The sequence below is a fragment of the Coptis chinensis genome, chromosome 9 (genome assembly GCF_015680905.1).
Source record: "Coptis chinensis isolate HL-2020 chromosome 9, ASM1568090v1, whole genome shotgun sequence".
Lineage (NCBI taxonomy): Eukaryota > Viridiplantae > Streptophyta > Magnoliopsida > Ranunculales > Ranunculaceae > Coptis > Coptis chinensis.
In genome coordinates this window covers 71,147,039-71,170,583 of record NC_141464.1, presented here as the reverse complement: position 1 = coordinate 71,170,583, position 23,545 = coordinate 71,147,039, and the positions used below count along the sequence as shown (strand labels likewise).

The following is a 23,545-nucleotide window of genomic DNA, read 5'->3' as shown; positions in this document are numbered from 1 at the left end:
GGACTGCCCTAGAGAGGAACTAAGGTATTCGCCTTGCGGGTTGGTCGTATTCCTTGAATGTACGGGAATGTAGGTTTGGGTATTCCTTGAATGTGGCGGAAATGACTCAGGGCATTCATTGTATGTGCCATGAATGGCCCGTTAGTATTATGATGGGTATTCCTTGAATGTGGCGGGAATGACCCAAGGTATTCATTGAATGTGCCATGAATGACTTGAGATTTTATGGCCAAAGAGGCTATAATTATGTGTATGGAAAGCCCAGAGATGGCTGTGATATAGTGATACTCAGTGGGAGAGAGGCACACATGTATGTGTGATTTGGGAAATATGTGGAGTGCAAATCGTGGAGTTGGAACTAAAGGTTGGGTTGAGTCTGTTTATAAATGAGTCAACAAGATAATTAATAAGCAAAGTGAAATATTAATTTTATGTATGAGTGAGTTAGTGTCTATGAATATTTATGTATTATGATGTATATGCTTTCTTACAAAGAAATATAGAGGTGGTTTGTGTGAGGTTATGGATGTGAAGTGTGACTGAGAGTAATATTATTGAATGCTTGTGATCTTTTCTGTGATTGTGGAATGACTCTAAAATGATATGTTATTATGAAAGCATTAATGACTTGTAATAGCCTGAGATATATAGTTATGCACTTGGAAACTTTATGACGTAATAATGTCATGTGAATGACTACCCTTGATATAGGTGGTATGATAAGTAGTTTTCCCCGAATATGCAGGACGAACTATGTTGTATTAATTAGACTTCAATGTCTTAAATGAGGTTTGATTATGAATGAAAATTTGACTGGCTGAGATAAATCCTTTTATAGTGCTGTCTAACTCTGTTTTTGCAGGAGGGTAGGATTTGTTAATCTTTTATGCAGGGACGTAAATATCCTACCCTGAGACGTCGTACTGGTTTAAAGGTAATGTGTATCAAACCAATATTTAATTAAGTTACCATATGTGTATGTAATAAGTGGTATTTCTGTTGTGAGTTATCTTGGAAATGTATATTGGGATTGAAATCTTACTTGAGAAGAAACTACACGCTAGGGGTGGGAATTTGGCCCTAACGACCCTAACCCGGCCCTGACCGACCCGACCCTAAGCCCTATAAAGCCCTCACAGAGTTTAGGGCCGGGCTGGGCCGGCCCTAATGCCTTCTAGGGCAGGGCTAGGGCTAAGATTATAAAACATAGGCCCGACCCTAATTCAGCCCTCATTAGCCCGACCCTAACCAAGCCCTAACCGGCCCTGTTTCACACTTTCACTATAAATACACATACCATAATTATCCAACTCTTTGTTAAATATTTTCAATTAAAATAACATTGTCCTTTGTAATTTATCACTTACACCCAAGGGTACTTCCAATAACTTGTCTTATATAACAAAAACTTGTCAACTTAATGTACCATGAAGAACAATGAGCACTAGCCTAATAAAAAATAAGACTTTATTCCTTTGATCATCAAGTCAAAGTTCATAACTTATTATTCTCAATTTCTTTTCTCACTTATTTCTTATAAATTATATTTTTATTCACATCCAAGCCAAGTCTAAAACTAAAGATTTCCTTCCACACCATTAAAGCAAAATACTGAGCGGCGGACATTTGTAACATAGAAACCAAAAAACAACCTTTGTCAGAAAAATGACATTTGTAATCTCAAACCTTTCTCCATCACTTGTTCAAAAGCCAATATTTTCATTTTCATATACAAAGCTTGAATCACTTTTAAATTAGAAGAAAGGTAATATTATATTTGTTTGAATCTATTATAGAAATAATTTATGATATTACAAATAATTTAACAACTTCCATGACCCTTAACCAAAACTATTATGTTTCTTCTTTATATCTATTACTTCTTCCTTTAAAATGATAATATAATTATTTGTCTATATATTTCAATTTAAAATGTAATTTTAGTGAGGTTTGAGTACAAGGAAGAACAAATTCGAACTCTCGATGTACTTCAGTTCATTAGATTGTGGATGTGCATTTTAAATTTTTTGGACTTATCTGGAGGATTATTACTAGATTGGTTGGACTTTGAGTTTGTAGATTATTGTACATTTTTGTAATATAAATGAGTTTTAAAACCCATGTAGTAAAAAAAAAAAAAGAAAATATATAGGCCCGCCCTAAAGCCTTTAAAGAGGGCTTAGGGTAGGGTAAGGCTTGAGGTTTAGACTTGTGACCCGGCCGACCCGACTCTATTGACTTTAGGGCGGGCCCGACCCGACCTAATAATTTGGCCCTAACGACCCTAACCGCGACCCGACCGACCCTAAGCCCTATAAAGCCCTCACAACTAAAGCCCTCATTGAGAGTTTAGGGGGTAGAGGGCATTACCCTAATGCCTTCTAGGCGGGCTAGGGCTAAGATTCTAAAACATAGGCCCGACCCTAATTCAGCCCTCATTAGCCTGACCCTAACCAAGCCCTAACCGCCCCCTGTTTCACACTTTCACTATAAATACACATACCATAATTGTCCAACTCTTTGTTAAATATTTTTAATTAAAATAACATTGTCCTTTGTAATTTATCACTTACACCCAAGGGTACTTCCAATAACTTGTCTTATATAACAAAAACTTGTCAACTTAATAGCCATGAAGAACAATGAGCACTAGCCTAATAAAAAATAAGACTTTATTCCTTTGATCATCAAGTCAAAGTTCATAACTTATTATTCTCAATTTCTTTTCTCACTTATTTCTTATAAATTATATTTTTATTCACATCCAAGCCAAGTCTAAAACTAAAGATTTCCTTCCACACCATTAAAAGCAAAATCTGACGGACATTTGTAACATAGAAACCAAAAAACAACCTTTGTCAGAAAAATGACATTTGTAATCTCAAACATTTCTCCATCACTTGTTCAAAAGCCAATATTTTCATTTCCATATACAAAGCTTGAATCACTTTTAAATTAGAAGAAAGGTAATATTATATTTGTTTGAATCTATTATAGAAATAATTTATGATATTACAAATAGTTTAACAACTTCCATGACCCTTAACCAAAACTATTATGTTTCTTCTTTATATCTATTACTTCTTCCTTTAAAATGATAATATAATTATTTGTCTATATATTTCAATTTAAAATGTAATTTTAGTGAGGTTTGAGTACAAGGAAGAACAAATTCCGAACTCTCGATGTACTTCAGTTCATTAGATTGTGGATGTGCATTTTAAATTTTTGGACTTATACAGGATTATTACTAGATTGGTTGGACTTTGAGTTTGTAGATTATTGTACATTTTTGTAATATAAATGAGTTTTAAAACTGATGTAGTAAAAAAAAAAATATATATATATATATATAGGCCCGGCCCTAAAGCCTTTAAAGAGGGCTTAGGGTAGGGTAAGGGCTTGAGGTTTAGACTTGTGACCCAGCCCGACCCGACCCTATGCTGACTTTAGGGTCGGGCCGACCCAGCCCTAATATTTAAAGGGCTTTAAATATTTAGGGCCGGGCTAGCCCGACCCGGCCCATTGCCCACCCCTACTACACGCCGTTTTGGAAAACGGAACTATATTGTCTTCCAAGTTGAAATGGTTGGTAATGTTATATTTATTAATTTGAAAGATTAATTATTATATATATTTTGTTGTTAGTCTACTCATACCAGCAAATTCAATTTGCTGACCCATGTTTGTTTTGTTTTGCAACGTAGGTGTGTTCTTGGGAACATAGATGGTGGAATGCAGCGGATGAAGACGCTTGATTGAGATTCGCTCTTGGAGTCTTACTGGTATAAGTTATATGAAGTATAAAGTTTTGATTTGAAACAGATGTAATAGAGTGGTTTAGTAAATTCTTGAATTTGTACATTAAGAGTTGTTCGTTTGGTTTTAATTTGATCTCATATTTTAATATCGTGGTTGTTAATGGGTTATTAGGGTTTTGTTTCATCCTGGATTTTCAGAAGATGGAATAGGGTGTGGATAATTCCCTATTTTTAATTTTCTGGAAATTTGGGGTGTGACACCAACTCTATTGTATCTCTACCACTTTCGAACAACATTACAAATTCAAAGAACAATAAAAAAAAAAACATCACAAATTTCAAAGACATAGAAGGAATCAAGCAACGTTGGTCAAAGACTCAATCTGCAACGGGTCTAGTTCGTCAGGAGTAGTAACATCAGCATCACAGGGAAGAATGACAGCAACAAGAGTAGTGACAACCTCCTCAGTTCGATCAGCAGGGACAACAGTAATGGCAGATGAGGCATTACTAGCATCTCCAACTGCGTTGATCACTAGTGTACCTGGAGCCCCACTTTCAAGCTCTTCTTTCAATTGAAAATACATTTGCTCCAGTTCGTCATAGTCTTGGCCCAAACCATCATAGGCCTGCTGAGCCCTCTAAGCAATTGCATTGCATGTCTTAGCGTACTCAGTTACAGAAGCTACCTACTCCTCAAGCTTTGCAATCGAGCCGCTCATGGTCAGCTTCTCCAAAACGACATCGTTGTGCACTCTCTAAAGCTCGTCCAACTCTTTCTTTTCTACCATTTGAACGTCCCTCACATTAGCCAGTTCGTCTTTTAGTTTCTCCAACTCGCCTTTCTCAGATTCGTTTATCTGAGCCATCTATTTCAGCTTATGATAACCAGCTAGAAGCTACATAAAGACAACAAGCGTTAAACAACTACTTACATAGAAAACCAACTACAACAAAAGTTTAAAGACGTACCAAACAGTGGGCCAGATCCATCGCCCTCAAATTTTCATCAAGTTCTTTCCCATCCAAGTCTCTACGGTCACCATCCAGAACAACACCATCAAGCAAGCATGCAGCAATAGGCACAGATTTATAACTACAATCTGACCTTTTCACCATATGTTTCTTGCCAGACTTCGGGTTGACGTATACAAGGTTCCGCTCCAGATCGTCCCCTCCACCCTTTTGGGAGGTCGTCTTGCATACTTCCGTGGCAGCGACCTTCCCCTTCCCTTTACCACCCACACTAGCACCAGTCAAAACTCTCCAGATCGGGTATGGCCAGATCGAGTCCGCCCCTAGACTGCGAACTCCCCACCCCCAGTTCGCTAGGGTAGAGCACCAGAACCACTCCCAGTAGAGCAGTCCATGATCCTAGCCATCTTGGCGGCCTTAGGATCAGATACATCTGCCTTCCGCTTGGCTAGGTTGCTTGGCCGACGAGGCACGGACCCTATCTTCTCTAGGTCCAGAGGAGAGCCCTCCCTCGTCCTCTCCTGTGGAGCAAACCCCAAACCACTACCTCCTCCTTGGACAGGTCACCTCACTGACCCACCCCCGGACCCAGAGGTCCCAGCTCCCCACACAGAACGACCACACCCACCATATAGTTCTTGTTCCTCTCCTCCCTCGTAACAAGGTCATCATTTCCTCTCTCCATTATCGACTCAGTTGACGACTCACTATCTATTAGACCACGAGCTCGCTTCTTTTGATTACTCCTCTTCAGCCGAATCTCCCGACCTCCCATTTCAACAAAGTAGTTCGCTACTTTGGGCAACCTTGCCTGCTTTTGAGCTCGACTTAGCTTGGCAAACTTCTCAATCACTCCATGCTTAGTTCGTCTGGAAATAGCGACCTCTGCAAGACAACAAGATCACAAATCAGTTCAATATAACACATATGTTTCAATCACACAATAAAGAAAACATAAACATACCATCAAAATTACAAACTCTAGTTTCAATACTAAACCCAGGGGCACAACAATTTCCAACCACCAGCAACGGCCTCTTCTCCCAGGGTTAATTACTAACCCCATCCAAAACGCTCGACTTCTTCGCCATCGTCTATAAACTAAAATTATAGGCCCTAGACCGCTTCAAAGCAAAGTGCTCCACGATATCAGCGGCCTCAATGCGATACTCGCCACTCTCATTCAACAGGTTGAATACCCTCAACAAACGCCACGTATTGCCAACGAACTAGCAGGGCACTTTCTAACAAAAATTCAAAAAATCACAGGTTAACCGGGAGAAAGGTAACCTCATCCCAGCCCTCAGCTGTCCCTCACAAACAACAACCCCATATTCTCTAGGAACGAACTCCGTACTAAAAATGTTATATACAGAGCTCAGGTCATGAATAGCCAGTTCGCTAACAGTTATACCACAAGCTTCCCTTAACACTACAAAACTATTCACAGCGTTTTTGTCCACAATTCTAGGGGGCAACCCACTAGACACAAAAACCTCATCACGACCAGAACTACTCACTACAATTAACAATTACAGAATCGGATTTTACCACCTCCTTCTCACTCTCAAACCCTAGCGACTCCTCTATTACCTCATTAGAATGGGTGTCATCTGAATCAGACATGTTTACTTTCTTTCTCTCTCTTGTTACAAAACAAACGACCTAAACAAGACTACAAAGAAAGAACCTTCAAAGCAAGAAAATAAAGCGAAAATGGCAGAGAGACTAACCTGGATACCCTAAACCTTTTGCAAGTTCTGAAAAATGAAAAATGGTAGCTCTCGGTTCTCGGATCGCGGTTTTGTCCAAGAAAAAACCTTTCAGTTCCCAACGCACGTCATGATTACGATAAAACCCTAGACTGACACGTCCTTTTATGTAGTTTCTTTTCGAATTCCACAAAACGAGGCGGTTGCTATTTCTGCTCACAAACCGCTCGCATCCTCACACGTGTTATCATTCTCTCTCAGTAGATCACTCCATCGTACAAAGTGACCTATTGGGATGAGGTTGTGTGAGGGAATAATATTTACATCCAATGAATATCAAGCACGTGTCCAGCATAAGCATAAACTACAAACCGACCTCTGATCCTCGTCCTCAGAGCTCGCTTCATAATGAATCAACTCAGGCAAACGATCTGACTAACCAACCGATCTCAGGTGTTCGTCATGCGAGCTCGCTTCAAAGTGACTCGATACGCATGATCGATCTCGCCCAAAAGTGACCTCCACATCTCTCGCTCATCCCATTCCATAACGGCTTGAAACGTATGTCATTATTATAGCATTCAAGACCGAAACTTTGGGCACGCTTCTCATTAACTCACCTTCATGGTTCGCCAATGAAACAGATACCTGTACATAACCTGACGCGCAAAAGCAGGAGGTGCGGGCACCATGCCTATATAAAGAGGATAAAAAACTACGTTTGACCTTATTCAAATCTCCCCCCTAGCAGAGAGAACTTGAGACGTAGGCAGTTCGTCCATACAAACTCTGGGCTTACTATGTTAAAAAAAATAGGGGCATGTCAACACTCTTCTACACCAGCCAATTCGATGGGATCATTTTCTTACAGCAAACTCTCTTTAGAGATCAAAAGAATTTGTTATTCCTACTGCTTCATTAAGTAGTTGCTTGAACCTATGCTTACTATACCATATGGCATACACAGGGAAAATGTATGCTGACGCATGTATACGATTTGTTAAACCCTTGATTATAAGAATCCACTGAAGCTTCCATAGAATTCCCCTAAGAGATACCTGGTCGACAGTAAGTACAAAACAACTATTACTCGAGGGAAAAAAAATAATTAACCTTCTTAACTCAATATGTCCTCACATCAACAAGAACAAATTAATTGTAGAAAGAATATTTTATCGACATTAACCTATTCAGGCCGTGCACAAGATTGCAACATTTAAATTAAAGAAAATACTTTAAAATGTAGTTGATATGTCATCCATAACAAAGAGAGATAAATTTCCAACTATCAAAGATCCGAAATGTTTGTTTTTGTAATGCAAATTGAGATTATGACCCCAAAAAAAGAAAGTCTGCAAGATAGTATTCACAACTAATGTGCATCAGCCTCAAATCAGAGAGTGTTTTTTCAATTTGCCCGATATTCGGCTATCATAAATGCACCTTCAGAGCTGTTCGCTGCCTTGATAAAGCCTTCAATGTTCCTGGCAAGCAATGCAAGTACAAAAAGAAATGTCAGAGTCGGCAAGTGCAATGAAAAATGTCTAACAATAAAAAGAAATGGGAACCTCAAGGTCTACTGCTACTGTAACCAAATATTCCACATTTCTAGTTATTCAAACAAAACAAGAATTTGAGAAAAATATGTTGTTTGAGATCTGATTATGTTCTGCTTCTAAATACAATAAAGGAGTTAAATAAGAAGGCTAATGAGGACTGATAATGAGAACAAAAAAATTGGACTGCTAACTTCATCCAGCAATAAGCAATCATATGATTATTGGCCTCAATAAGCATGGAACGTCCCAATCTTTCAAGTGTGAACGAGATATTCACATAAATAAGGAGATGGGAATAAAATTATATGCCTTCCCTCCACAACATCATACTGAATGAAAATCTACTTTACTGAAGGCTCTCAGGCTACTTTCTCAGTTAAATGAAAAGATGGAAGATTACGGCATCACGTTGAATCACTACCAGTAAGTACTCCAAGCAAGATCCATATGTTTATCAGTACTCTGTATGAACTGCATGTGAAGTGTACCATAACAAGATATATGTCATAGAATTGTGAAAAGTAATAGGAAAAATGTCAAATTTCCACCATTCACATATGACAGGAAATATAAGATATGAAGACTGACAGTTGGAATAAATAGGAATGAACAACTTGATTTGGTAATGTAGTTCGCACTTACAAGCCGGATATAGCTTCAATTTCTTCAGTAGATGTCGATTACACATGTCGAGACTCTAGGAAGCATTAGTAATTGCTTTAAAACCTCAATTTTCTTCTTTGGATTTGCAGATAGTGTTGAAGAAGATCTAATAGTCACCTTCAGTATGGCTCTTGCGTTTTTCAGCAGAAACCCAACCAAACCAAGTTCTTTCTTATTTCCATCAAAACTGCTAAGCTCAACTGACTTCCAAGTGTGGCAGAAAAGGTTGAGGAATTGCTTCAAGTGTCCAAGAACCATTAGTTCCAAACCTATCTCCATGGTAGGCATCCTATATGAAAAGCAAAAATCAAAAGTTTAGCATGGGAATTACAACATACAATTTATTTGAAAGGAAGGAAAAGAAGATTATCGTAGGGAACTTACTACGATAAATTGAAGAGATTCAATATTAGGTAGGTAACTGAATAATTATGTCAAATAGTCACCATATATGCTTTCCTCTACTACAGTGACTCACACTTTTCAAGTTTGAAAAGGCAAGAAGTTTCACGGTGAGGTTTTTCTTGGAGAGAGCCTTCAAATAATAAATCACATTGTATCAGTAATCGGTAATAGTTGAAACAACAATGAACTTTTCACAAACTTCTGATATAGATTGGATAAGTTGGAAACCTAATAAACACAAACAATTTATCACTGTGGCATCAGTAAATATCGTAAGATTCTTTACAACATCAATGCCTTGGATAAACTTACTCAATCGATTATCGTTAATGTCAGCTTCACAATAAAAGTCAATAGATGCTTTGGATAGTGAGGATAGACTGTGTAGGGAGACCTTATAGGCAAAATTGCTTTTCCAATCCAAGGTTATGAGACTTTCTGCATGAATCTTTATCTCACAATCATAAATATCATCATCTGCATAAAAATCATCAAATGTCATGTTCTTAAGTGCAGGAGCATAGATGTTGACAACCTTGATATTCCATTTACGACTTATCAGAAAAAAAAACTTTTCAAGAACTGGACAACTTAAACAGACTTGAAGAATCGCTTCGTCACAGCAAGATGTGATAAAATCAAGATGCAAGACCTTGAGACTTGACATAAAAAACTGAGCAGGAAATTTGAGAATTGAGTCCACATGAAGCTTTAGTCTCTTCAATGATTCAAAAGTGAAAAGTGTACAGGGGAACAGAAGAGGACGTTTCACCATAATGTCGAGAACAAGTTCTTGAACTTGATAACCTGATACAGTAGAGATCCATTCAATAACGCGAATATCATCAAGAATCAGGTACCTGTGGAGGCGGATGTGGTGGTGGCTATGGAGGCTGATGAGGTGGTTGTTAAGTATCATATATGACATATTCCAAATTATCTGTGTTGGTCGGAATCATCGTTCTCACTATGTTACGACACTGAGGCCGTCATTCCGTCCGAGCTGACAATTACAACAACTCGCTCTGAGATCGTTGAAACTGGTTAGAACGATTCCATCCTTGCTCGAGAGATCAACTTACTGGAAGAACGCCGCAACCTAGTAGCCATTCAAGTGGCATCCTACCATCAAACTCTAAGGAAGACATACAACAAGCGAGTAAACCCTCGAAGTTTCCAACCTGACAACCTAGTTTTGAAAAAGACTAAGGATGACTCGAAACTGACACCAACATGGGAAGACCCTTACATAGTGGAACGAGTCATTGAGCATATTGGATCAAAATGCAAGACGGCCAAACATTACCACGTCCTTGGTATACTTTCTTGTTAAATAAATTTTATGAATAAAAAATTCCATTTGCATGAGTTCTTACTCTAAACATTGTACATATAGTTTTTGCTTGCATTAATGCACAACAGTCTCTCAATGTTAACAAACATACACATAGCTCGCTCTCTAAGAGCAAAACACTCACGTGAACTAAAACGTTCTGTAGAGCTCAAACGTTATCCATTACTAAACGCTCACTCGAGCTTACAGGCTACATAGCCTTAATATTTCTTACTAGTTGGAGACCTACAATTCTAGGGTCAACTCAGTAAGAATGCTCTTAGAGAGCAACACGCTTACTCAACCTAAAACACTCACTCGAGCTCAAGGGCTTCTTAGCTCCAACACTTCTCACTAGTTGAAGACCCACAATTCTAGGGTCAACTCAGTGAAGAACGTTCTCTAAGAGCAACATACTCACTCAAACTAAAACGCTCTCTAGAGCTAAAACGTTCTTCATACCAGAACGCTCACTTGAGCTCCAGGGCTACAAAGCTCAAAGTACTTCTAAGAGTAAAACGCTTACGTGAACTAAAATGCTCTCCAGAGCTAAAACGTTCCCTATGACAAAATGCTCACTCGAGCTCACAAGCCACATAGCCTCAGTATTTCTCACTAGTTGGAGACCTACAATAATTCTATGGTCAACTCCGGGAAAAACACTCACGCCAGCCCTAAGAGTTGCGCAATAACTCGTTCACTCGAGCCCAAGACTCTCTACGAACCACAATCTCATTGATTTTGCAAAACAAACACTTCTAAGTTCAAGTCAAATGCAGATATCACAACATCAGGCAAATTGCATTCAAGACATGAGGAAAAGGAAGGAAGCGAATACGCATGCATTTTATAAATGTAGAAAATGAACTGCCTGAACAGACTCAGGAAACTAGTTCGTTCAATTCTAAAAAATTACTCAGTAAATAAAGCAAACTGCCCAAGTTACCCCCAGGTTATCAGCTTTTAATGTATCCGGCCCATGCCACCACAATTAAAAACAAAACGAACTGCCCATGCAAGCCCAGGAAACCAGCTCTATTGTATCTCCACCACTTCCAAACAACATTACAAATTCAAAGAACAATAAAAAACATCACAAATTTCAAAGACGTGGAAGGAATCAAGCAAAGTTGGTCAAAGACTCAATCTGCAACGGGTCCAGTTCATCAAGAGTAGCAACATCAACATCACAGGGAAGATCGACAGTAGCAAGAGTAGTGACAACCTCCTCAGTTCGCTCAGCAGGGACAACAGTAATGGCAGATGGAGCATTACTAGCATCTCCAGGTACGTTGATCACTAGTGTACCTAGAGCCCCACTTTCATGCTCTTCTTTCAACTGAAAATGCATCTACTCCAGTTCGTCATAGTCTTGGCCCAAACCATCATAGGCCTGCTGAGCCCACCGAGCAACTGCTTTCCATGTTTTAGCGTACTCAGTTACAGGAGCTATCTTCTCCTCAAGCTCTGCAATCGAGCCGCTCATGGTAAGTTTCTCCAAAATGACATCGTTGTGCACTCTCTTAAGCTCATCCAACTCCTTCTTTTCTGCCATCTGAACGTCCCTCACATTAACCAGTTTGTCTTTCAGTTTCTCCAACTCGCCCTTCTCAGATTCGCTTATCTGAGCCATTTGTTTCAGCTTCTGATAACCAGCTAGAAGCTACATAAAGACAACAAGCGTTAAACAACTACTTACATAGAAAACCAACTACAATAAAAGTTTAAAGACGTACCAAACAGTGGGCCAAATCCATCACCCTCAAATTTTTATCAAGTTCTTTCCCATCCAAGTCTCTACGGTCACCATCCAGAACAACACCATCAAGCAAGCATGCAGCAATACGCGTAGATTTATAACTACAATCTAACTTTTTCACCATATGCTTCTTGCCAGACTTCGGGTTGACGTATACAAGGTTCCGCTCCAGATCGTCCCCTCCACCTTTTTGGGAGGTCGTCTTGCCTACTTCAATGGCAAGGACCTTCCCCTTACCTTTACCACCTACACCAGCACCAGTCAAAGAAAAACCCTTCTCAAAACTCTCCAGATCGGGGCCAAATCGGTCGAGTCCATCACTAGATCTGCGAACTCCTCACCCCCCCCCCGGTTAAACAAGGCGAGCACCGAACCACTCCCAGTAGAGCGGTCCACGATCCTAGCCACCTTGGCGCCCCTAGGATTAGGTGCATCTACCTTTCGCTTGGCCAGGCTGCTTGGCCGACGAAGCACGAACCCGATCTCCTCTAGGTCCAGAGGAGAGCCCTCCCTCGTCCTCTCCTGTGGAGCGACTCCCAAACCACCACCTCCTCCTTGGACAGGTCGCCTCACCGACCCACCCCCGGACCCAGAGGTCCCAGCTCCCCCCACAAAACGACCATACCCACCACGGTTCTTATTCCTCTCCTCCCTTGTAACAAGGTCACCGTTTCCCCTCTCCATTATTGACTCAGTTGACGACTCATTGTCTATTAGACCACGAACTCGCTTCTTTTGATTCCTCCTATTCAGCCGAATTTCCCGACCTCCCCTTTCCACAAAGTAGTTCACTACTTCGGGCAACCTTGCTGCTTCTGAGCTCGACTTAGCTTGGCAAACTTCTCAATCACTCCACACTTAGTTCATCTGGAAATAGCGACCTCTGCAAGACAACAAGATCACAAGTCAGTTCAGTATAGCGCATATGTTTCAATCACACAACAAAGAAAATAGAAACATACTAGCAAAATTACAAACACTAGTTTAAATACTAAACGCAGGGGCACAATAATTTCCAACCACCAGCAACTGCCTCTTCTCCTGGGGTTCATTACTAACCCTATCCAAAACGCTCAACTTCTTCGTCAGCGTCTGTAAACTAAAATTATTGGCCCTATACTGCTTCAAAGCAAAGTGCTCCACGATATCAACGACCTCAATGCGATACTCGCCACTCTCATTCAACAGGTTGAATACCTTCAACAAACGCCACGTATTGCCAATGAACTGGTTGGGCGCTTTCTCACAAAAATTCAAAAAATCACAGGTTAACCAGGAGAACGGTAACCTCATCCCAGCCCTCAGCTGTCCCTCACAAACAACAACCCCATATTCTCTAGGAACGAACTTCGTACTAAAAATGTTATCTATAGAGTTCAGGTCGTGAATAGCTAGTTCGCTAACGGTTATACCACTAGCTTCCCTTAACTCTACAAAACTATTCACAACATTTTTGTCCACAATTTTAGGGGGCAACCCATTGGACACAGAAACCTCATCACGACCAGAACTACTCACTACAATTAACAATTACAGAATCGGATTTTACCACCTCCTTCTCACTCTCAAACCCTAGCGACTCCTCTATTACCTCATTAGAATGGGTGTCATCTGAATCATACATGTTTACTTTCTTTCTCTCTCTTGTTACAAAACAAACGACCTAAACAAGACTACAAAGAAAGAACCTTCAAAGCAAGAAAATAAAGCGAAAATGGTAGAGAGACTAACCTGGATACCCTAAACCTTTTGCAAGTTCTGAAAAATGAAAAATGGTAGCTCTCCAGTTCTCTAGATGCGGTTTTGTCCAAGAAAAAACCTTTCAGTTCCCAACGCACGTCATGATTACGATAAAACCCTAGACTGACACGTCCTTTTATGTAGTTTCTTTTCGAATTCCATAAAATGAGGCGGTTGCTATTTCTGCTCACAAACCGCTCGCATCCTCACACGTGCTATCATTCTCTCTCAGTAGATTGCTCCATCGTACAAAGTGACCTATTGGGATGAGGTTGTGTGAGGGAATAATATTCACATCCAATGAATATCAAGCACGTGTCCAGCATAAGCATAAACTACAAACCGACCTCTGACCCTCGTCCTCAGAGCTCGCTTCATAATGAATCAACTGAGGCAAACGATCTGACTAACCAAGCGATCTCCAACCGATCTCAGGTGTTCGTCATGCGAGCTCGCTTCAAAGTGACTCGATACGCACAATCGATCTCGCCCAAAAGTGACCTCCACATCTCTCGCTTATCCCATTCCATAACGGCTTGAAATGTATGTCATTATTATAGCATTCAAGACCGAAACTTTGGGCACGCTTCTCATTAACTCACCTTCATGGTTCGCCAATGAAACAGAGACCTGAACATAACCTGACGCGCAAAAGCAGGAGGTGCGGGCACCATGCCTATATAAAGAGGATAAAAAACTACGTTTAACCTGATTCAAATCTCCCCCCTAGCAGAGAGAACTTGAGACGTAGGCAGTTCGTCCATACAAACTCTAGGCTTACTATGTTAAAAAAAATAGGGGCATGTCAACACTCTTCTACACCAGCCAATTCGATGGGATCATTTTCTTACAGCAAACTCTCTTTAGAGATCAAAAGAATTTGTTATTCCTACTGCTTCATTAAGTAGTTGCTTGAACCTATGCTTACTATACCATATGGCATACACAGGGAAAATGTATGCTGACGCATGTATACGATTTGTTAAACCCTTGATTATAAGAATCCACTGAAGCTTCCATAGAGTTCCCCTAAGAGATACCTGGTCGACAGTAAGTACAAAACAACTATTACTCGAGGGAAAAAAAATAATTAACCTTCTTAACTCAATATGTCCTCACATCAACAAGAACAAATTAATTGTAGAAAGAATATTTTATCGACATTAACCTATTCAGGCCGTGCACAAGATTGCAACATTTAAATTAAAGAAAATACTTTAAAATGTAGTTGATATGTCATCCATAACAAATAGAGATAAATTTCCAACTATCAAAGATCCGAAATGTTTGTTTTTGTAATGCAAATTGAGATTATGACCCCAAAAAAAGAAAGTCTGCAAGATAGTATTCACAACTAATGTGCATCAGCCTCAAATCAGAGTGTTTTTTCAATTTGCCCGATATTCGGCTATCATAAATGCACCTTCAGAGCTGTTCGCTGCCTTGATAAAACCTTCAATGTTCCTGGCAAGCAATGCATGTACAAAAAGAAATGTCAGAGTCGGCAAGTGCAATGAAAAATGTCTAACAATAAAAAGAAATGGGAACCTCAAGGTCTACTGCTACTGTAACCAAATATTCCACATTTCTAGTTATTCAAACAAAACAAGAATTTGAGAAAAATATGTTGTTTGAGATCTAATTACGTTCTGCTTCTAAATACAATAAAGGAGTTAAATAAGAAGGCTAATGAGGACTGATAATGAGAACAAAAAAATTGGACTAATAACTTCATCCAGCAATAAGCAATCATGATTATTCGCCTCAATAAGCATGGAACGTCCCAATCTTTCAATGCTAAAGTGTGAACGAGATATTCACATAAATAAGGAGATGGGAATAAAATTATATGCCTTCCCTCCACAACATCGTATCATACTGAATGAAAATCTACTTTACTGAAGGCTCTCAGGCTACTTTCTCAGTTAAATGAAAAGATGGAAGATTACGGCATCACGTTGAATCTCTACCAGTAAGTACTCCAAGCAAGATCCACATGTTTATTAGTACTCTGTATGAACTGCATGTGAAGTGTACCATAACAAGATATATGTCATAGAATTGTGAAAAGTAATAGGAAAAATGTCAAACTTCCACCATTCACATATGACAGGAAATATAAGATATGAAGACTGACAGTTGGAATAAATAGGAATGAACAACTTGATTTGGTAATGTAGTTCGCACTTACAAGCCAGATATAGCTTCAATTTCTTCAGGAGATGTTGATTACACATGTCGAGACTCTAGGAAGCATTAGCAATTGCTTTAAAACCACAATTTTCTTCTTTGGATTTGCAGATAGTGTTGAAGAAGATCTAATAGTCACTTTCAGTAAGGCTCTTGCGTTTTTCAGCCGAAACCCAACCAAACCAAGTTCTTTCTCATTTTCATCAAAACTGCTAAGCTCAACTGACTTCCAAGTGTGGCAGAAAAGGTTGAGGAATTGCTTCAAGTGTCCAAGAACCATTAGTTCCAAACCTATCTCCATGGTAGGCATCCTATATGAAAAGCGAAATTCAAAAGTTTAGCATGGGAATTACAACATACAATTTATTTGAAAGGAAGGAAAAGAAGATTATGGTACAATTAAGGGAACTTACTACGATAAATTGAAGAGATTCAATATTAGGTTGGTAACTGAATAATTATGTCAAATAGTCACCATATATGCTTTCCTCTACTACAGTGACTCACAGTTTTCAAGTTTGAAAAGGCAAGAAGTTTCACGGTGAGCTTTTTCTTGGAGAGAGTCTTCAAATAATAAATCACATTGTATCAGTAATCGGTAATCGGTAATAGTTGAAACAAGAATGACTTTGTAGAGAAAAAAGGGATTTTTTCTGCTTTTCACGATTAGAGCGCGCCTGCGCTCAAAGTGGGCGCGACCCGCGCTCATGGTCCAGTGTTTTGGCGCGACCCGCCCTCGGTCCTTTTTCTTGTGGGCTTTGCTACAGTAACCACGATTTTGATTTTTTGGTATAAAAACAATATCAATTTTTTGGAAAACCTAACTTTTCCAAAAAGAAAGAAAGAGAGAGATTGTAAGAGAGAAATTCTTAGTGAGTTGAGTGTTCATTCTTTGTGAGTGAATTGAGAGCTCTTGTAATCTGCTACTCTCTGGACTTCTAGTAAAGCTTGGATCTCGCCAATGTGGACGTAGGCAAATTGCCGAACCACGATATATCCTTGTCTTGTGGTTGGTTATCTTTTGCATTATTATATTTACTTTATATGCTTGTTAAATTGTTAATGAGAAGCGTTGGGATAGTACTTGGAGGGTATTGAAGTCTTGTTTAGAGTGAATGATCGATCTTTGTGTAGGATTGATCCGTTTGTTGTGAGTAACGTTGTTTCCGCACTCATATATTCACAACAGACTTTTTCACAAACTTCTGACATAGATTGGATAAGTTGGAAACCTAATAAACACAAACAACTTACCACTATGGCATCAGTAAATATCGTAAGATCCTTTACAACATCAATGCCTTGGATAAACTTACTCACTCGATTATCGTTAATGTCATCTTCACAATAAAAGTCAATAGATGCTTTGGATAGTGAGGATAGGCTGTGTAGGGAGCCCTTATAGGCAAAATTGCTTTTCCAATCCAAGGTTATGAGACTTTCTGCATGAATCTTTATCTCACAATCATAAATATCATCATCTGCATAAAAATCATCATATGTCATGTTCTTAAGTGTAAGAGCATAGATGTTGACAACCTTGATATTCCGGCCATTTAGGACTTACCAGAAAAAACTTTTCAAGAACTAGACAACTTAAACAGACTTGAAGAATCACTTCGTCACAGCAAGATGTGATAAAATCAAGATGCAAGACCTTGAGACTTGACATAACAAACTGAGCAGGAAATTTGAGAATTGAGTCCACATGAAGCTTTAGTCTCTTCAATGATTCAAAAGTGAAAAGTGTACAGGGGAACAGAAGAGGACGTTTCACCATAATGTCGAGAACAAGCTCTTGAACTTGACAACCTGATACAGTAGAGATTCATTCAACAACGCGAATATCATCAAGAATCAGGGTACCTGTGATCCAGAACTTGTCTATAAACGTTGTGTCATGGTGAAGAAGCACATTGTCCACAAAATTCATGAAAATCAACTTATCCATTAGATCATATGCATCGGTCCTAGGCTCACCGTGAAAGACAAGATTTGAGATTCCAATCCAAACTTGCTTCCATCTTGTTGACAATACGCTTGTACTAACTGCAAACTTTGTAGAGAGAAAAGAGAAGATGTAATGCAGAATATTGTCAGGCAAGCAACTGATCCTATCTTCACGCTCATCTTCCTTCTTTCCATGTAACAACTGCCCCTTTCTAGATTTTCTCGTCGAAATACTGGCATCCATGACATTGTGGTTTGTCTCACTATATAAATCGCCTCTAAAATAATCATGACAAGGATCACACATGAGCATGCAACAACAGTGATATACCTTTTAGATAGTTGCACCACTTGGATCACAAGTTCCTGTCTCCTCCCGCCCCTTCCAAAATCCCAAATTAGATTTGAAAATTGAAATATGAATAAGATCCATAAATTTCTAATTCCCCGGAAAATTGACAACATCCTTACTTCTTATGCTACGTGAAATCAAGTTAAAATAGAGCATAAGAAAGTACCTTCCTAAAGCCAGATGGAGATGGCTGGAATGCTAGCATTTGTTGCTCTGAGGGAAGAGATGAATACATAGGAACAATTATAATATTTTGATTGCCTTCAGGTAATTTCTGAACTCGTTCTCTGACAAGCCTTTCTACTGCAGATTCTATTTCGTCTTTCCTAGTAAAAAATACAAGTACATCACCAGGGCCTTCCTCCAGATGAAACTAAAATTGAGAAAGGAAGAATGCTTTAGGAGCCCCTACGAAGAATTATTAACAGTTTAGCAACTCTACAGGGCTATTGTATTCTAAAAAAAAAATGTTTTGGCGGAAGCGTTCTATGATAAGATTGTTGCTGGTCTCCAGAGGGAGTTTGATTTATCTGTTCGTCAAAAGGCAGTTATGGGGTGCTTCCAGTCGGAACACGCAAAAGATTTTCTACTTGCTATTCCGATGGAGGGACTTTGACAGCGAATGTCGCCGGTGGAGTATCGTTCTATTATCCGATACCGTCTCATGATTCATTTGTACTCTGACTGTGGTTTATGCCCTCTTTGCAAAAAGAGTAGATTGGATGCTTTTGAGGACCATGCATCACACTGTCGACATTTTCCAGGTTTCAAATACCGACATGATCATGCCAAAGACATTTTATGTGATGCATTTTGGAGGGTTGGGGTACAAGTGAAGAAAGAAGCTCCTGTTAACTTTGTCACTGATCCGAATGAGGGAAGATCGACTCTTCGGCCTGCGGATGTCTTGATTTACAGTTGGTCTGAGGGGAAACATTTATATGTTGATATAACTGGAGTCTCTCCGTTGGTAGGGTTGGGGAATGGTGACTTTGAGATGGGAGAAGCAGCTAAGAGAGCAGCAACAGGGAAGATGATGAAGCATGAGAAAGCTTGCAGGGCTAACCAGCATTGTTTCATTCCGTTTAGTTTTGACACTTTCGGTTTCTTGGAACAACAGTCTACTTCTCAAGAGACTTCAGAAAGTTATGAACAGTAACGTTATGACAGCTGGTTCTAACGAGTTTGTTTTCAGAAGGATAGGATTTGCTATTCATAAAGGACTTGTGACGCAGCTTGTTGCACGCTTGTCTTAATTATTTGTAAAATTTCTCATCAGTATCAATAAAATTTCCACTTAAAAAAAAAAAACAACAATGATGCGAGGAGTTGAACCTCGAATGCGCTTGCAGCCGTGGGCCAACGCAACTCCATCGGACTTAATGCTAGAGCGCTAACCAATGATTTTACCTACATCCCCGTTATATTCTTACAAATTAAACTTTATATATTGTAAAAAAAAAAAAGGGTTAGTTTGACTTAACCGCCGTTACCCCTTTAAGATCCAATGGTGATGATTCTTTATCTGGAAAAAAAAAATCATCTCGTAGCCGTTAGGGCTGTCAATGGGTCGGAACAAGCCCAAAGCCCAATTGAATCCGAACCGATAAGGCAAGGACTTAGATTTTAAATTTAGCCCGATAAGATTATTGGGCCAGGTCTGGACATACCTATGTCCAATCCAATAATTGGCCCGACCCGAAATCTATAATTTTAGTTTTTATGTGTTTTATATTTAATATTATTAATACATCTATTATATTTACTGAAAGTTGACAAAAAATTGGAAGCCATATTGGTTAGTATTGTGTCTGCCACACAAGATATGTCAGTTCGATTCTTGCCACTTACAAATTTAATTAAATTTTAAACAAAAATAACAGTTTTCATGTATTGCTAACGGGCCTAGGCCTGGCCCGAATCCGAACTTGCCCAATAGGACCTAGGCCGGGCTTGGAATCAAAATAGCAAATATGATTCGGGCCGGGCCTGGACCTAGGTGTGTCCTGTTCAGGTCCGGCCCATTGACAACCCTAGTAACCGTTGGATCTTGCAAATGGGGGTATCATTAATATTTTTGAAAATAGGGGGTAACACTAATTGCAACTAGTAATGGGGGAATAAGTCAAACTAACCCTAAAAACACACACACACCATCAATCAGGAATTTATGGACAATTTTTCGCATTTTTGAATTCTAATTTCCAAGTAATGAACTCGAGACATAACCAGAGATTAGCCGTAGACACTTAACAATAGGAAGGCGTGACACCTTTAGAGAGAAGTTTAAACCGATCAATGGTGGTGGTCCAGACTTCATTCCTTGCATTGTTACTAAAAGTATAAAACTGACACCCAAAGGTAAACCGAGATACTTACATGGAACTATGAATTTTGGAAGCGTACCACCCCTGCAACCCTTTAGATCAGAATGGACATTAAAATTTTTTGGCATTATAACCCACGTACTTTATTTAAAAACTTTGTCATTTTGGCATTTATTATTTATAGATTGTATTGCAAATGGATTATCGGATAAGCTCAAGTCAACTCAAAATCATAGGAGCAACCCACCAAATACAGGCCTTGATTGCTTCTTTGTTTAACACTCAATCAGGCATCAGCTAGCCAAATTCAACTAGATGAAAAGTTCAAAGTCGGTGAATGGAATTTCGTGGAAAACTGTCCTTAACGTGTTTCAATAAATAAAAGAAGACAATTAGGCTTATATATATATATACCTAACTGGCTATGGCCAGAAATTTAACTAAAGTATAGATGGCTAGGATTCTTCATGTAATTAGTATTGGAGGTGGCGGGAATTCCTTGTCCCAAGTTCCAGGGGCCTTGCTTTTTCTTTGCATGATTGTTGCATCTATCTCAATAATATCAATGGTTATCTTGGCATGTGGCCGTGAAGCTCATGATCTAGATAATCATCACAAACGTCATCGCCGGAGTGGCTGTGGAGGTGGATGTGGTGGTGGCTGTGGAGGCTGATGAGGTGGTTGTTAAGTATCATATATGACATATTCCAATTTATCTGTGTTGGTCGGAATCACCGTTCTCACTATGTTACGGCACTGAGGCCGTCATTCCTTCCGAGCTGACAATTACAACAACTCGCTCTGAGATCGTTGAAACTGGTCAGAATGATTCCATCCTTGCTCGAGAGATTGACTTACTGGAAGAACGCCACGACCTAGTAGCCATTCAAGTGGCATCCTACCACCAAACTCTGAGGAAGACATACAACAAGCGAGTAAACCCTTGAAGTTTCAAACCTGGCGACCTAGTTTTGAAAAAGGCTAAGGATGACTCGAAACTGGCACCAACATGGGAAGACCCTTACATAGTGGAACGAGTGGTTAGAAATGGAGCATATTGGATCAAAACGCAAGATGGGCAGACATTACCACGTCCTTGGAATACTTTCTTGTTAAAGAAATTTTATCAATAAAAAATTCCATTTGTCTGAGTTCCTACTCTAAACATTGTACACATAGTTTTTGCTTGCATTAATGCACAACAGTCTCTCAATTTTAACAAACATATACACAGCTCGCTCTCTAAGAGCAAAACGCTCACGTGAACTAAAACGCTCTTTAGAGCTCAAACGTTCTCCATTACTAAACGCTCACTCGAGCTCACATGCTACATAGCCTTAATATTTCTTACTGGTTGGAGACCTACAATTCTAGGGTCAACTCAGTAAGAATGCTCTTAGAGAGCAATGTTGTATGCAGATAAAAGAAAACAATAGAAGACAAGGACAGAATAACAGGTAATAACCAAGGCGCGGATTAGGCTGTCCTTAAGGAAAGATTTCGCCCCTTCCAATGGTGCAGAAAGGCAACAAAGCATGCCTTCCTCACAGATTCAATGGTTAACAAAGAGCTGACTTTGCACTAGAAACGCACTACCCTCTAGAACAGCAATATAACTCTCTCTAGTGGCTGACAGGAAGAAGAGAAGAGAAGAAGAATAAAGCAATTAATGGTTTCTGTTTCTCTGATTCGTTTGGGTTGGGATGAAGGGCTGTGTATTCACGAGTTCTCTCTCTGCGTCTCTCTCTCTCTCTCTCTGTTCTGTGATGATCTCTCTCTATGAACACAGCAGTGTTTATATAGAGGTATGATCGGTTACTAGATGGGAGAGAAGGACACCTCTCAAAGTCGGTTTCACAAAACCAACTCGAATTAGAACTCTAGCCGAAACTTGCTGCAAAAGCAAAACAAGTTTAGGCAATTGGTAATCCACTACCCACTAGACTACAAACCCGACCCGACTCGGTTCGGTGCGGTGCGAGAGGGCGCGCGCGCGTGTGTGGCTTTGGGTGAGGCCTCCCTCCTAACACAAAAGCCTTTGTACCCTAAGGGCACGCCCTTATGCTAGAGGAATTCCTCATATACCTCACTTGCTAGTGGTGGTTCACCAATGTGGGACTAAACAATGCACTAAAGTGGAGAGAACACACATAGTTCATCTCCTCCACTTTGCACACACACACAAGTATTTTGAAATACTTATTGGAGATTCCAACAAGCAACACACTTACTCAACCTAATACATTCACTCCAGCTCAAGGGCTTCTTACCTCCAACACTTCTCACTAGTTGAGGATCCACAATTCTAGGGTCAACTCAGTGAAGAGCGTTCTCTAAGAGCAACATACTCACTTGAACTAAAACATTCTCTAGAGCTAAAACGTTCTTCATACCAGAACGCTCATTCGAACTCCAGGGCTACAAAGTTCAAAGTATCTCTAAGAGTAAAACGTTTACGTGAACTAAAATGCTCTCCAGAGCTAAAACGTTCCTTATGACAAAATGCTCACTCGAACTCACAAGCCACATAGCCTTAGTATTTCTCACTAGTTGGAGACCTACAATTCTACGGTCAACTCCGGAAAAACACTCATGCCAGCCCTAAGAGTTGCGCAATAACTCATTCACTCGAGCCCAAGACTCTCTACGAACCTCAATCTCGTACACCATAACAAGATATTTGTAGCACGCACCTTTTTTGCTTCGTAACAGTTTTTTGCCGTTGGGAATGTAGTAAATAAGTGTTACTTAAATTCCGATGAATTTTAAGAATTAGTTTGTAACATTTGAAACAGTGTGATAAGTGTTAGAAATCCTAA

General features: G+C 39.6%; 2 protein-coding genes and 1 long non-coding RNA gene across 4 annotated transcripts; all 3 read right to left on the bottom strand.

Moving 5' to 3' along the window:
• Positions 1 to 7,708: 7,708 nt before the first annotated feature.
• Positions 7,709 to 9,239, bottom strand: LOC147477790 (uncharacterized). Its single transcript, XR_015208923.1, has 3 exons — positions 9,055 to 9,239; positions 8,650 to 8,959; positions 7,709 to 7,932 (listed from the first exon to the last, which is right to left on the bottom strand). It is a non-coding gene; the product is annotated as an uncharacterized LOC147477790 (long non-coding RNA).
• A 2,520-nt stretch (positions 9,240 to 11,759) lies between these two features.
• On the bottom strand, positions 11,760 to 12,851 carry LOC147477789 (uncharacterized). The gene is made up of 3 exons (XM_086583390.1): positions 12,646 to 12,851; positions 12,145 to 12,493; positions 11,760 to 12,071 (listed from the first exon to the last, which is right to left on the bottom strand). The coding sequence occupies exons 1-3, from the start codon at positions 12,849 to 12,851 to the stop codon at positions 11,760 to 11,762; spliced, it is 867 nt and encodes a 288-aa protein (XP_086439516.1).
• On the bottom strand, positions 12,802 to 19,820 carry LOC147477788 (uncharacterized). 2 transcript variants are annotated; one of them, XM_086582885.1, is made up of 7 exons: positions 19,735 to 19,820; positions 18,078 to 18,429; positions 17,352 to 17,578; positions 16,511 to 16,661; positions 16,099 to 16,408; positions 15,331 to 15,371; positions 12,802 to 13,050 (listed from the first exon to the last, which is right to left on the bottom strand). In XM_086582885.1, exons 2-4 carry the CDS (start codon positions 18,358 to 18,360, stop codon positions 16,569 to 16,571), a joined length of 603 nt encoding a protein of 200 aa, XP_086439011.1. In that variant the 5' UTR covers positions 18,361 to 18,429; positions 19,735 to 19,820; the 3' UTR covers positions 12,802 to 13,050; positions 15,331 to 15,371; positions 16,099 to 16,408; positions 16,511 to 16,568. The 2 variants fall into 2 exon arrangements, with proteins under 2 accessions (XP_086439011.1, XP_086439010.1); XM_086582884.1 differs by lacking the exon at positions 12,802 to 13,050 and having other exon boundaries at positions 15,131 to 15,371.
• Between the last annotated feature and the right edge of the window lie 3,725 nt (positions 19,821 to 23,545).